Source organism: Staurois parvus, unplaced genomic scaffold (assembly GCF_062004578.1).
Source record: "Staurois parvus isolate SC_StPar_1 unplaced genomic scaffold, SC_StPar_1.0 ptg000179l, whole genome shotgun sequence".
NCBI lineage: Eukaryota > Metazoa > Chordata > Amphibia > Anura > Ranidae > Staurois > Staurois parvus.
Window position 1 is genome coordinate 5,658,904 of NW_028317975.1, and position 15,778 is coordinate 5,674,681.

At 40.0% G+C, this 15,778-nt stretch overlaps 1 protein-coding gene across 1 annotated transcript in view; it reads right to left on the minus strand.

Annotated features, from left to right (window-relative positions):
* LOC149462256 (contactin-associated protein-like 5) overlaps positions 1 to 15,778 on the minus strand; it is a 577,382-nt gene that overhangs the window by 357,942 nt on the left and 203,662 nt on the right. The window contains exon 4 of the mRNA XM_089677193.1: positions 5,517 to 5,664. Within this exon, the coding sequence (XP_089533319.1) occupies positions 5,517 to 5,664 (148 nt within the window). The remainder of the gene's footprint in view (positions 1 to 5,516; positions 5,665 to 15,778) is intronic.

Consider the following 15,778-nt stretch of genomic DNA (forward strand, 5'->3'; position numbering starts at 1 on the left):
TACATACACACACACACATACTGAATATATATATACGGAATATATAAACTGAAAAAAAAAAAAAATATATATATATATATACATACACATACTGTACACACACACACATACTGAATATATATATATACGGAATATATAAACTGGAAAAAAAATATATATATATACGTACACATACACACACACATACTGAATATATATATATATACGGAATATATAAACTGAAAAAAAAAATATATATATATATATATATACGTACACATACACACACACATACTGAATATATATATATATATATATATATACGGAATATATAAACTGAAAAAAAAATATATATATATATGTACACATACACACACACACACATACTGAATATATATATATATATATATATATATATATACGGAATATATAAACTGAAAAAAAAATATATATATATATACGTACACATACACACACACATACTGAATATATATATATATATATATATATATATATATATTGATAAAAAAAAATATATATATATACGTACACATACTGTACACACACACACATACTGAATATATATATATACGGAATATATAAACTGAAAAAAAATATATATATATATATACGTACACATACACACACACATACTGAATATATATATATATGGAATATATAAACTGAATATATATATACGTACACATACACACATACTGAATATATATATATACACAGAGTATATAAACTGATTTTATATATATATATATATATATACATATAAATGTGCACAGTGGAGAAAATTATGATTTGATCCCCTGCAGATTTTTTCAGGGGCGTGACGTCGTCTGCTTGTGACGAAACGTGTAGGTGGTGGAGTTATGGCTTATGATGTCATTGCGTCACGCACTGCGGCCATTTTGTTGGTCGGAAACTTTTATGATCTCACATGCTGTTCTTATCTTATGTTTGTCAGTGCGATACTTTATTAAACTTTGCATTTTTTTAAAATGCTACACCATGAGGAGCTTCTCTTTGTATACGTCCCATTATTCTTGAGGCTTAATAGTGGATCTCTGACATCGAGTCATTAGCGGTGGAACTGCCTTTTTTTTGGGGGGGGGGGGGGAGATTGAGGCTCTCAACATGTCCATTGGTATCCCATATTTGCTGTTTTTGACCGCATGATCTGTGGTCATTTTTTTCCGGTAAGAGGCTGTGAATGGTGATGGTGGAGGATTCTTTATTTTGTCTTCCCTGTTGGCGGCACATCACTTTTTCAAATATATTGTTTTATTTTAACACATTTATTGGACTTTTTTGAAGACTTTATTCATTTATTAATTTTTCACTATATTTTATGCAATTGTGGTATGAATTAGCGCTACATTTCTGTTTTTGTTATAGATGTATTTTAAACGATAGAGACAGACTATCAACCAAAAGTCCAGAACAAGCACATGATACAAATGTTATAAATGGAGTTGCAGTTCGGTGAGTAAAATAAGTATTTGATCCCCTACCAATCAACAATGATTCTGGCTCCCACAGACTGGCTGTGTGCTCATGTGGTACACAGATTAGTCCTTTGAATGTAAGAAGGCGCTCCTAAGGACAACTCATTATGCGTACAAAAGACGCCTGTCCACAGAATCTCTTCCATTCAAACCTCCCCACCTTGGGCAAGACCAAAGAGCTGTCAAAGGACGTCAGGGACAAGATTGTAGACCTACACAAGGAGGGAGTAAATAATAATTGTAATAATTTTCCCCACTGTGTGTATACAGTGAAGGAAATGCGTATTTGCTCGCCTGTTGATGTTGAATGTTCGCCCCTCACAAAGAAACGATCGGTCTAAAAATGGAATGTTCGGTGTAACACTGAGAGACAGATTACAACAACAAATTCAGCAGAAATGCGTCTAACAAATGATGACTGATCTGCATGTTCATGAGGGAAATAAGGATTTGATCCCCTATCAATTCAGCAGGATTTCTGGCTACCAGGTGTCTTTCATACAGGTAACAAGCTGAGATTAGAAGCAGTCTCTTAAAGGGAGTGCTGCTAATCTCATTTTGTTATCTGTATAAAAGACACCTGTCCACAGGAGCAATCAAACCATCAGATTCCAAACTCTCCACCATGGCAAAGACCAAAGAGCTGTCCAAGGATGTCAGGGACAAGATTGTAGACCTACACAAGGCTGGACTGGGCTACCAAACTATGGCCAAGCAGCTTGGTGAGAAGGTGACAACAGTTGGTGCAATCATTCACAAATGGAAGAAACACAAAACAAGTGTCAGTCTCCCTGGGTCTGGTGCACCATGCAAGATCTCACCTCGTGGATTGTCAATGATCATGAGAACAGTGAGGAATCATCCCAGAACTACATGTGAGGATCTTGTCAATGATCTCCAGGCAGCTGGGACCACAGTCACCAAGAAAACAATTGGTAACACACTATGCCGACAAGGACTGAAATCCTGCAGTGCCCGCAAGGTCCCTCTGCTCAAGAAAGCACATGTCCAGGCCCGTCTGAAGTTTGCTACTGAACATCTGAATAATGCAGAGGAGGACTGGTGGGAAGTGTTGTGGTCAGATGAGACCAAAATTTAGCTCTTTGGCATCAACTCAACTCGCCGTGTTTGGAGGAGGAGGAATGCTGCCTATGACCCCAAGAACACCATCCCAACTGTCAAACATGGTGGTGGAAACATTCTGCTTTGGGGGTGTTTTTCTGCTAAGGGGACAGGACAACTGCACCGCATCAAAGGGACAATGAACGGGGCAATGTACCCTCAAATCTTGGGTGAGAACCTTCTTCCCTCAGCCAGGGCATTGAAAATGGGTCGTGGATGGGTGTTCCAGCATGACAATGACCCAAAACACACGGCCAAGGCAACAAAGGAGCGGCTCAAAGAGAAGCACATTAAGGTCCTGAAGTGGCCTAGCCAGCCTCCAGACCTTAATCCGATTGAAAATCTGTGGAGGGAGCTGAAAGTTCGAATTGCCAAACATCAGCCACCAAACCTTTAATGACTTGGAGAGGATCTGCCAAGAGGAGTGGGCCAAAATCCCTCCTGAGATGTGTGTAAACCTGGGGGCAAACTCCAGGAAACGTCTGACCTCTGTGATTGCCAACAAGGGATTTGCCACCAAGTACTAAGTCATGTTTTGTGAAGGGGATCAAATCCTTATTTCCCTCATGAACATGCAGATCAGTCATCATTTGTTAGACGCATTTCTGCTGAATTTGTTGTATTCTGTCTCTCAGTGTTACACCGAACATTCCATTGTTAGACCGATCATTTCTTTGTGAGGGGCGAACATTCAACATCAGCAGGGGAGCAAATACGCATTTCCTTCACTGTATATATATATATACAGTTGTGACCAAAATTATTCAACCCCCAATGCTGTAAAGGGGTTTAGGGACTATAGTGTACATTTGGAATTGTATTCAGAATCAAATCCTACAAGGACGTTGTAACTACCCAAATGCAACTAAAATGACATCAATTGTTTATGTAATACAGTAGTAAATGGTTCTTATGTGGTTTCTTCATTGCCACAATTATTCAACCCCTTAAAGACTACCACTCTGAAGAACAGAGGTTCATACAGGTGCTTTCCATCAGGTATTGAAAACACCTGTGGATGTCACCGAGCAGCAATCAAGCATAATAAGCACCAATTAGGCAGCTTTAAAATGACTGTGATACTCAGCTCCTTCTAGACATTTACTGGTGTGGTTACAAACATGGTGAAGGCAAGAGAATGGTCCAGGAAGACAAGAGAAGAGGTGATTTCTCTTCACAGGAAGGGCAATGGCTATAAGAAGATTGCAAAGATGTTAAACATACCAAGAGACACCTTAGGAAGCATCATTCGCAAATTCAAGGCAAAGGGCACTGTTGAAACGCTACCTGGTCGTGGCAGAAAGAAGATGCTGACTTCGACTGCTGTGCGCTACCTGAAGCGTAGAGTGGAGAGAAGTCCCCGTGTGACTGCTGAGGAACTGAGAAAAGATTTGTCAGATGTGGGTACAGAAGTTTCAGCCCAGACAATAAGACGCACACTGCGTAATGAAGGCCTCCGTGCCAGAACTCCCAGGCGTACCCCCTTGCTGTCTCCAAAGAATAAGAAGAGTCGACTGCAGTATGCCAAAAGCCATGTGGACAAACCACAAAAGTTGTGGGATAGTGTTCTGTGGACTGATGAAACAAAATTAGAACTGTTTGGGCCCATGGATCAACGCTATGTTTGGAGGAGGAAGAACAAGGCCTATGATGAAAAGAACACCTTGCCTACTGTGAAGCATGGTGGAGGGTCAATCATGCTTTGGGGCTGTTTTGCTTCTGCAGGTACAGGGAAGCTTCAGCGTGTGCAAGGTACCATGAATTCTCTTCAGTACCAGGAGATATTGGATGGAAACGTGATGCAGTCCGTCACACACCTGAGGCTTGGGAGACGTTGGACCTTTCAACAGGACAATGATCCCAAGCATACCTCCAAGTCCACTAGAGCATGGTTGCAGAGGAAAGGCTGGAACATTTTGGAGTGGCCATCGCAGTCACCAGACTTAAATCCGATTGAGAACCTCTGGTGGGACTTAAAGAAAGCAGTTGCAGTGCGCAAGCCTAAGAATGTGACTGAACTGGAGGCCTTTGCCCATGAAGAATGGGCGAAGATACCCGTAGATCGCTGCAAGACACTTGTGTCAAGCTATGCTTCACGTTTAAAAGCTGTTATAACTGTAAAAGGATGCTGTACTAAGTACTAAGATTGAATGTCACTTGGGGGTTGAATAAAACTGATAATGCTGTGAGCACAGAAAAGACATTTGTGGTTATTTCATTATAACTGTTATGTTATATTTGTCTGACCTACAAGTGCCTCTTTAATGTAAATGTAAGCAAGATGACTGAATGATCAAAAGCAATGTCAAACTGGCCAAAACACTCAATTTCAGTGGGGGTTGAATAATTTTGGTCACAACTGTATATTGGTGTATTTAGGTTTTGTGTTGCGCAGAAAGAGCCTGACATTGACCAACAACACCCTTGCCTCCCACTTGATACGGCCTTCCACTACCACTGTCCCCCATACACCAACCACCACCCCACAAGGCGACAGAGAGAAAGGCACTCACCTTCACAGCTCCGAACATCCTGGGAACGAGAGTCGGGCTGTGCATACACCGTCATGAAACCCGCAGCCTCTCTCGGAACCCTCCAGGTCCCCACGCCCATATACTTGTAAATGCATTCCAAATGACACTTTGACATTTATCGCAGCGCGTGTTCTGAATATATTTCTAATAATATATTCACAAATACTGTATATTAAAATATATTTTTGACATATATTGTATATTGAATACGGCCAAAATTTGAAACTATTTGAAATATATGTCAATATATTTGAGAAGAATATATTAAGAATGTATTTTTAAAATATAAGTAAAATATATTTTTCTTCCATGCGGGTATTACAGAAAAAAGAAATGTAGCATTTATAAAAATGAACCTACTTACTATATGAACACCCATAGACTTCCACTCTCATCCCGATTCTCCCGCTGGGATTCCACTCCAGGGGCACAAATCTGAGGAATCTGGCTTTTATAGAATTCGGAAATCTGTGGTTCGCCACACCGTCCGCGTTTGTGTTCCCTGAAAAGACCTGAAAAGACACAACGAGATAGGAATCAAGAAATACTTCAGGAAATGCTATTCATCAAGGTACAAGGTTGCATCGACCGGTGTAAATGGCAAAGGGGAGTCACAAGACTCTTTAAAGGCTTGACACAAGTAAACAGGATCAGTTAGCTGTGTGTTCGCTCTGTGTGAATGGATCACATATGTTTCTTCTTTCTATAGGTTTTAAGATGTAAAGTGTTACAAAAGGCAGATTTAAAAAAATAAATAAATAGCAAAAAACAAACATGTTATATTCACCTGCTCTGTATTGCACAGAGTGGCCCCGATCTTCCTCATCGCGGGTCCCCCGCCGGCAATGCTGGCTACTCCGCTTCTTTGTGTGTCCCCATAGCAAGCCGTGTGCTACGGGGACAAACGCTGCGTGCTCGCTCTCGACCTGTGTGTCTATGGAGGTGCGCTCTGTAGACACGCAGGGCGGGACTTGGCCCCACCCTACAAGACATCCCATCTACAGAATTTATAGTATTGAGGACCGCCCCCCATGGAAGAAAAATATATTTTAAATATAATTTTTGAATATACTTCCCAAACAGGGGCAGACTGACCATTTGGAAACTCGAGGGCCCGGGGTCAGTAGGGGGCCCCATGTGATGCCCCTGGTACCTTTTTCATAGGCTTTTTTGAGTTTGGGCAAGGACACAGGGGCCCCATGATCCCCTATTGCCCGGGGCCCCATGAGTTGTCAGTCCGCCCCTGGTACCAAATATATTGACATACTGTACATTCGACATACTACAATTTTGGTCGTATTATTTATTTTTATATATATATACACACACATACTTCATGTTGAAATGTGGTTTTTATATTTTTAAAAATACATTTTCAAATAGACTGTACGTCTTTAAAAATACATGTAAGCTACATTTTTGGAATTCATTTACAAATATATGTAAAAATATATGTTAAAATGGCTTTTTTATATGTTAAAAAAAATCTGAGGAGTATATTTAAAAAAAATATATTTTGAAAAAAAAATTATATATATATATATATATATATATATATATACTTTGTGTTGAAATGCATTTTTATTACAAAGTAAATGAAAAATATTTTTCAAAATACATTTTCAAATATACTGTATGTCTTTAAAAATGCATGTAAGCTACATTTTTGGAATGCATTTACAAATATATGTAAAAATATATGTTAAAATGGCTTTTTATATGTTAAAAAAAATTTGAGGAGTATATTTAAAAAAAATATATTTTGAAAAAAAAAATAAATTATATATATATATATATATATATATATATATATATATATATATACACACTTTGTGTTGAAATGCATTTTTATTACAAAGTATATGAAAAATATTCTTCAAAATACATTTTCAAATAGACTGTATGTCTTTAAAAATACATGTAAGCTACATTTTTGGAATGCATTTACAAATATATGTAAAAATATATGTTAAAATGGCTTTTTTATATGTTAAAAAAAATCTAAGGAGTATATTTAAAAAAAATATATTTTGAAATTTTTTATATATATATTATATATATATATATATATATATATATATATATATATATATATACACATACATACTTTGTGTTGAAATGCATTCTTATTACAAAGTATATGAAAAATATTTTTCAAAATACATTTTCAAATATACTGTATGTCTTTAAAAATATATATAAGCTACATTTTTGGAATGCATTTACAAATATATGTAAAAATATATGTTAAAATGACATTTTTATATGCTAAAAAAATCAGAAGAATACATTTAAAAAAATATTTATCATATATTTTGTAAAATATATATATATACATACACACTTCATGTTAAAATGCATTTTTTATATATTACAAAATATCTAAAAAATATTTTTTTAAATATATTTTTTATTAAAATATACTCTTCAGATTTTTTTAACATATAAAAAGGTCCCTTTAACATATTATTTTACATATATTTGTAAATGCATTCCAAAATTTTAGATTAAATGTATTTTTAAAGACATACATTCTATTTGAAAATGTATTTTAAAAAATATTTATATATATAATTATTTTATTATTATTATTATTATTTTTTTTTTTTTTTTTTTTTTTTAAATATATTGAATACGGCCAAAATTGTAGTATTTCAAATATATTTTTTCTTCCATGTGGGCGGTCCAAGCTTATGCTGATCCCTACAAACCTTACAGGCTCCATGTTGAAGCCCAGGGCTTTTTTTCTCAGAGAGTAGGTGCAGGTACTCTCCGTTTCCAAGCCACCCCTTGTTTCCATCCCCTTCCCACTTCCAAGCACAATCCTCTGCAGCCAGGAACAATAGGCCCCTCCAGCAACAATAGATCTCCATCAGCAACAATAGATCCCCCCCAGCAACAATAGACCACCAGCATCAAAACCCCCCCCCCCTCCCAACAACAATACCCCGCCCCCAGCTTTAAAAGACCCTCAATGTAACAATACAGTAGATCCCCACATGGAAGAGAAATATATTTCCAATACATTTAGAAACAAAAATGATATATGTGACAAATATTTACAATATATTGGCTTACGCTAATATATTTTAACATGTATTCTAAAAAAATTAAAACTTAAATACATTTTCTAAAGGCATATATTTAAAAATATATATTTTGTTAAATATATTCTTCAGCTTTTTTTTTAACATATAAAAAATTTTATCTGCTGGTAAATGCATTCCAAAAAATGTAGATTAAATGTACTTTCAAAGACATATATTTGAAAATGTATATTTTTTAAATATTCTTCATATATATTTTTAATATATAAAAAAATGCAGCTCAAAACATACACTTTTATATATTTTGAAATATATTGAATACGGCCAAAATTGTAGTATTTCAGATATATTTTTCTTCCACGTGGGTCTCCCAGCAGCCGGCATCAATAGACCTTGCAGGAGCCAGCGACGATAGACCCCTCCCTCAACAGTAGATCCCTCTCAGCAACCATTGGCCCACTAGCAACATAAGATCCCTTCAGAAAAAGAAGATCCCACTACCAGCAACAAATGCTCCTACGCAGGGCTGCTGTTAGAAATCACGGGGCCCCTTACAGTCAACCTGACAGGTCCCCCCAAACCATGGGGCCCCATACAGCCAACCTAACAGGCCCCCCCAAACCATGGGGCCCCATACAGCCAACCTAACAGGCCCCCAAAATCATGGGGCCCCATACAGCCAACCTAACAGGACCCCTCCAAACCATGGGGCCCATACAGCCAACCTAACAGGCCCCCCCAAACCACGGGGCCCCTTGCAATCAACCTGAAAGCCCCCCCCAAACCACAGGGCCCCGTACAGCCAACCTAACAGGCCCCCCAAACCATGGGGGCCCCATACAGCCAAACTAACAGACCCCCCCAAACCATGGGGCCCCATACAGCCAACCTAACAGGCCCCCTCCAACCATGGGGCCCCATACAGCCAACCTAACAGACCCCCCAAACCATGGGGCCCCTTACAGTCAATCTAACAGACCCCCCCAAACCATGGGGCCCCTTACAGTCAATCTGACAGCCCCCCCCAAACCACGGGGGCCCCTTACAGCCAACCTAACAGGGCCCCCACCCCCCCAAAAAAAACACACAGTTTACTGTGCTTTAGTTATGAATGAACATAGTAGGGGGGAATTTACTAAAGCTGGTGCACTCAGAATCTGGAGCGGCTGTGCATGGGAGCCAATCAGCTTCTACCCTCAGCTTGTTCAATAAAACCTGGAAGCTGATTGGTTCCATGCAGAAGTGCACCAGATTCTGAGCAAACCATCTTTAGTGAATAAACCACAGTGAGTGATCGGTACCAATCACTCGTGTTCATTCAGGAAAGGAAGGGGCTGTTAAATTACTGAAACTGATCCCCTTTTTGTCTCTCTCTGCAGCAGCTGAAAGCCAGTGGAGAGGGGGAGGGGAGAAGAAGCCGGCTTTCAGCTGCTGCAGAGAGAGCCTTACAGGGGATCGGTTGCAGTAATTGCCCCCGCCACTGCCGTGCCGATCACCCTCCCTGCCCAAGTCCAATTCCTCCAGCTGTCTGGGCCCCCCTGCTGGCCTGGGCCCTATAGAGGAGGGCTGGTGGTACCCCCTTATCCACGGCCCTGATCCTACACATTGCATAGACAGGAACAGAAACCCAGTGGTGACATCACTAAGTCTAAATAAGGTCATGAAAATTAAAAGATTTCACAGGCGGAGCTCGGTTTACGGACACCTCGGTAACACAATTTTTGGTTTAGGAATGAAAATCTGTTTTGCAATACGAACTGATTAATTCTTTTTCAATTCATGCACAATTTATTTCTTAATCATGTCCCTGAACAGTATTTATGCCTTTAAAGTGCACTTTATAAACAGTTTTGAACAGATAAGATTTTTTTGACTTTTTTCTGACCTCCGGAACGGATTAATTGGCTTTCAATGCATTTACGAATTGTTTTCGCAATATGAACAGATTAATTGGTTTTCAGTGCATTTATGAATCAATTTTTAATCATGTCCCTGTACAGTATTTATGCCTTTAAAGTGCACTTTATAAACAGTTTTGAACAGATAAAAGACTTTTTTGTTACTCTTTTCTGACCTCTGGAACGGATTAATTGGCTTTCAATGCATTTACGAATTTGTTTTGCAATACGAACGGATTAATTGGTTTTCAATGCATTCACAATTTTTTTTTTATCATGTCCCTGTACAGTATTTATGCCTTTAAAGTGCACTTTATAAAGAGTTTTGAACAGATAAAATACTTTTTGGTTACTTTTTTCTGACCTCCGGAATGGATTAATTGGTTTTCAATCCATTTACAAATTTTTTTCGCAATACTAACGGAATAATTGGTTTTCAATGCATTCCTATGGGAAACCGCATCTCGGTTTACAAATTTTTCGCAATACGAAAAGACCCGCAGAACGAATTAAATTTGCAAACCGAGGTACGCCTGTATTTGAAAAATGTAATTGATATGTTGATGGGGGAGGGGGGAGGGGATTGATGAACCAGATTTAAGTGATAATTTTGTAAACTTTTTTTTTCTGACCTCTGAAAAGGATTAATTGGCTTTCAATGCATTCACAATATTTTTTTTATCATGTCCCTGTACAGTATTTATGCCTTTAAAGTGCACTTTATAAAGAGTTTTGAACAGATAAAATACTTTTTCTGTTACTTTTTTCTGACCTCCGGAATGGATTAATTGGTTTTCAATGCATTCACAATTTTTTTTTATCATGTCCCTGTACAGTATTTATGCCTTTAACCATTAGCCGCCCGGCCAATGGCCGTTTGGCGGCTTCAAATGTGCTGCTGTATTCCGGGTGCACGCCATTTGGCGTGCTCCCGCACATGCGCAGTTTGCGCTAATGCAGAGCGGCGCAGAAGCGCGATCTGTCATCGGCCGTGCACCTCGGACACGGCCGATAACAGATCTGAGTACCGGCCCCCGTTGCTGGTACCATGTGACCTGCTGTGACCAATCACAGCAGGTCACATGACAGTTGTATACAATGGATGGCTTCATTCATGATGCCATCCATTGTATACTAGTGCCTAGCTGTGAATGGTCACAGCAGGTCACATGCACATGTCATGTGATTAGCTGTGACCAAATCACAGCTAAGCACAAAAAAAAAAAAAAAGCTGAATGAATCGATGTCATTCAGGTAAATGCTTGCTTATAGCAAAGTAATTCTTTGCTATAAGCAAATTGTGTAAAAAAAATAAAAAAATTCAGATCACTTCCCCAAAGTAGTACAATGTTACTATGGTAACATTGTACTACTTTGGTCATAGTAAAATCTTAAAAAAAAATCTTAAAAAAAAAAAAAAAAAAAAATGTAATAAAAAAATTTAAAATAATTAAAAAAAAAATATATATATATATTTTTTTTTCATACTGTCACCAGTCAGTGTCCCTGTTCACCGCCATGCCAGTTATATGATGACGCTGTACTGCACTGGTGACAGTATGTAAAAAAATAAATAGTGAAAATAGATTTTTTAATTTTTTAATTTTCCGAAAAATTATGACAAAAAAAATACAACTTCAAAAAACTCGCCATTCCTCTTATGAAGTACGTCGGACTGTCTACTCTGCAAAAAGGGGTCATTTGGGGATATCTGTACTATTCTGACATTTGGGGGATATCTGTACTGTCCTGACATTTGGGGGATATCTGTACTGTCCTGACATTTGGGGGATATCTGTACTGTTCTGACATTTGGGGGATATCTGTACTGTCCTGACATTTGGGGGATATCTGTACTGTTCTGACATTTGGGGGATATCTGTACTGTCCTGACATTTGGGGGGATATCTGTACTGTTCTGACATTTGGGGGATATCTGTACTGTCCTGACATTTGGGGGATATCTGTACTGTCCTGACATTTGGGGGGATATCTGTACTGTTCTGACATTTGGGGGATATCTGTACTGTCCTGACATTTGGGGGATATCTGTACTGTTCTGACATTTGGGGGATATCTGTACTGTCCTGACATTTGGGGGATATCTGTACTGTCCTGACATTTGGGGGATATCTGTACTGTCCTGACATTTGGGGGATATCTGTACTGTCCTGACATTTGAGGGATATCTGTACTGTCCTGACATTTGGGGGATATCTGTACTGTCCTGACATTTGGGGGATATCTGTACTGTCCTGACATTTGAGGGATATCTGTACTGTCCTGACATTTGGGGGATATCTGTACTGTCCTGACATTTGGGGGATATCTGTACCGTTCTGACATTTGGGGGATATCTGTACTGTCCTGACATTTGGGGGATATCTGTACTGTTCTGACATTTGGGGGGATATCTGTACTGTCCTGACATTTGGGGATATCTGTACTGTTCTGACATTTGGGGGATATCTGTACTGTCCTGACATTTGGGGGATATCTGTACTATTCTGACATTCTTGGACCTCAAGAAATTAGATTGGCCGTCAGTACTTCAGGATTGATCAATATTCAGATCTATCCCATAGTTTGTGAACTCTATAACTTTCCTACAAACTAAATAATACATCCTAATTTGGGTTATTTTCACCAAAGACATGGAGCAGAATACATCTCGGCCTAAATTTATGAAGAACAATTATTTATTTGTAAACTTTTATAACAGAAACAAAGAAAAACGTGTCATCATGTCCTTGTACAGCATTTATGCCTTTAAAGTGCACTTTATAAACAGTTTTGAACAGATAAAATACTTTCTTGTTACTTTTTTCTGACCTCCAGAATGGATTCATTCATTTTCAATGCATTTACGAATTTGTTTTGCTGTACTAATGGAATAAATGGTTTTCAATGCATTCACAATTTTTTTTTATCATGTCCCTGTACAGTATTTATGCCTTTAAAGTGCACTTTATAAAGAGTTTTGAACACATAAAATCCTTTTTTTATTTTTTCTGACCTCCGGAACGGATTCATTTTTTTTCAACGCATTTATACATTTTTTTCGCAATATGAATGGATTAATTGGTTTTCAATGCATTCCTATGGGAAACCGCGTTTTGGTTTACAAATTTTTTTTGATAGTTTTGTAAACTGTTTTTTTTTTCTTGCCTATATATACCACAAAAATAAATAGTATAACTAAAAACTACAACACAGGCAGGAAATCGATCTGCCTCTTTTTTCTGATTAAAAAGAGTTTCTTTTGATTGAACCATTTCACATATATTACGCCCCCCCGGGAGGGGGCGACCTTTATCACCCGCGTTGTGCGTCCGTGAACCGACGCCTCGGCTGGCACCGTCTGGGACGACTATACAGGCAACTGCAGGGATTTGTCTGGTGAGACAGCCGACTGCACAAGACGGATGTCAGGATGATCAGCGGGGCCGTTCAGGAAGTCGGCTTCGTCTCCTGAGTCGGTTTTAAGCGTAGAAACGTTCGTCTTTTGACGGCTAGGTACCTTAAACAGATGGCAGACTTCAGACGTTTAAATCCTATTACCTTCAAGGTCGATGGCTGTCATGTTTTCATTTTCAGACGTGACAACCTAATGGAATAAGGCGATCCGAACAAGACGCGGGACGAAAAAAAAAAAAAATTAAGAATAACATTTTTACAAATTTAAAATGTAATCGGGGCAATCGAGTTGAAAGGGATTCGTTCTCCGGGCTGTGACGGCACCACGCTGTCTAATAGATATTAATGACATTTCCTGCGATGGCAGTTGAGGGTATAATAGAATCCGGAGACGCAACGCGGGATCAACGGGATAATCGCGCTCTTATTTTAATAAAGGTGCCAAATTTATTCAGGACTACTTTTTTTTTATTTTATTAATATGTTAGTTAATTGTGATTTGCTATTTTACCCACATGGAAGAAAATATATTTTAAATATATTTAAAAAATACATTCTTATTATATTCTTCCCAAATATATTGACCTATATTTCAAATACTACAATTTTGGCCATAATCAATATATTAAAAAATAAAAATGATATATATCTATATATATATATACACATATAAATACATATATATATACACACACACACATAGAGAGATCGGATATAGTGAATGCAGGGTCCGGGAAGAGCGGATATAGTGAATGCGGGGTCCGGGGAGAGCGGATATAGTGAATGCAGGGTCCGGGGAGAGCGGATATAGTGAATGCGGGGTCCGGGGAGAGCGGATATAGTGAATGCGGGGTCCGGGGAGAGCGGATATAGTGAATGCGGGGTCCGGGGAGAGCGGATATAGTGAATGCGGGGTCCGGGGAGAGCGGATATAGTGAATGCGGGGTCCGGGGAGAGCGGATATAGTGAATGCGGGGTCCGGGGAGAGCGGATATAGTGAATGCAGGGTCCGGGGAGACCAGATATAGTGAATGCAGGGTCCGGGGAGACCGGATATAGTGAATGCGGGGTCCGGGGAGAGCGGATATAATGAATGCCGGGTCCAGGGAGAGCAGATATAGTGAATGCAGGGTCCGGGGAGACCGGATATAGTGAATGCAGGGTCCGGGGAGAGCGGATATAGTGAATGCGGGGTCCGGGGAGAGCGGATATAGTGAATGCAGGGTCCGGGGAGAGCGGATATAGTGAATGCGGGGTCCGGGGAGAGCGGATATAGTGAATGCGGGGTCCGGGGAGAGCGGATATAGTGAATGCGGGGTCCGGGGAGAGCGGATATAGTGAATGCGGGGTCTGGGGAGAGCGGATATAGTGAATGCGGGGTCCGGGGAGAGCGGATATAGTGAATGCGGGGTCCGGGGAGAGCGGATATAGTGAATGCGGAGTCCGGGGAGAGCGGATATAGTGAATACGGGGTCCGGGGAGAGCGGATATAGTGAATGCGGGATCCGGGGAGAGCGGATATAGTGAATGCCGGGTCCAGGGAGAGCGGATATAGTGAATGCGGAGTCCGGGGAGAGCGGATATAGTGAATACGGGGTCCGGGGAGAGCGGATATAGTGAATGCGGGATCCGGGGAGAGCGGATATAGTGAATGCCGGGTCCAGGGAGAGCAGATATAGTGAATGCAGGGTCCGGGGAGACCAGATATAGTGAATGCAGGGTCCGGGGAGACCGGATATAGTGAATGCGGGGTCCGGGGAGAGCGGATATAATGAATGCCGGGTCCAGGGAGAGCAGATATAGTGAATGCAGGGTCCGGGGAGACCAGATATAGTGAATGCGGGGTCCGGGGAGATCAGATATAGTGAATGCGGGGTCCGGGGAGAGCGGATATAGTGAATGCGGGGTCCTAGGAGACCAGATATACTGAATGCAGGGTCCGGGGAGACCGAATATAGTGAATGCAGGGTCCGGGGAGAGCAGATATAGTGAAAGTGGGTCCGGGGAGAGCAGATATAGTGAATGCGGGGTCTGGGGAGACTGGATATAGTGAATGCGGGGTCCAGGGAGATCAGATATAGTGAATGCAGGGTCCGGGGAGAGCAGATATAGTGAATGCGGGGTCCGGGGAGACCGGATATAGTGAATGCAGGGTCCGGGGAGACCAGATATAGTGAATGCAGGGTCCAGGGAGATCAGATATAGTGAATGCAGGGTCCGGGAGAGCAGATATAGTGAATGCAGGGTCCAGGGAGAGCGGATAT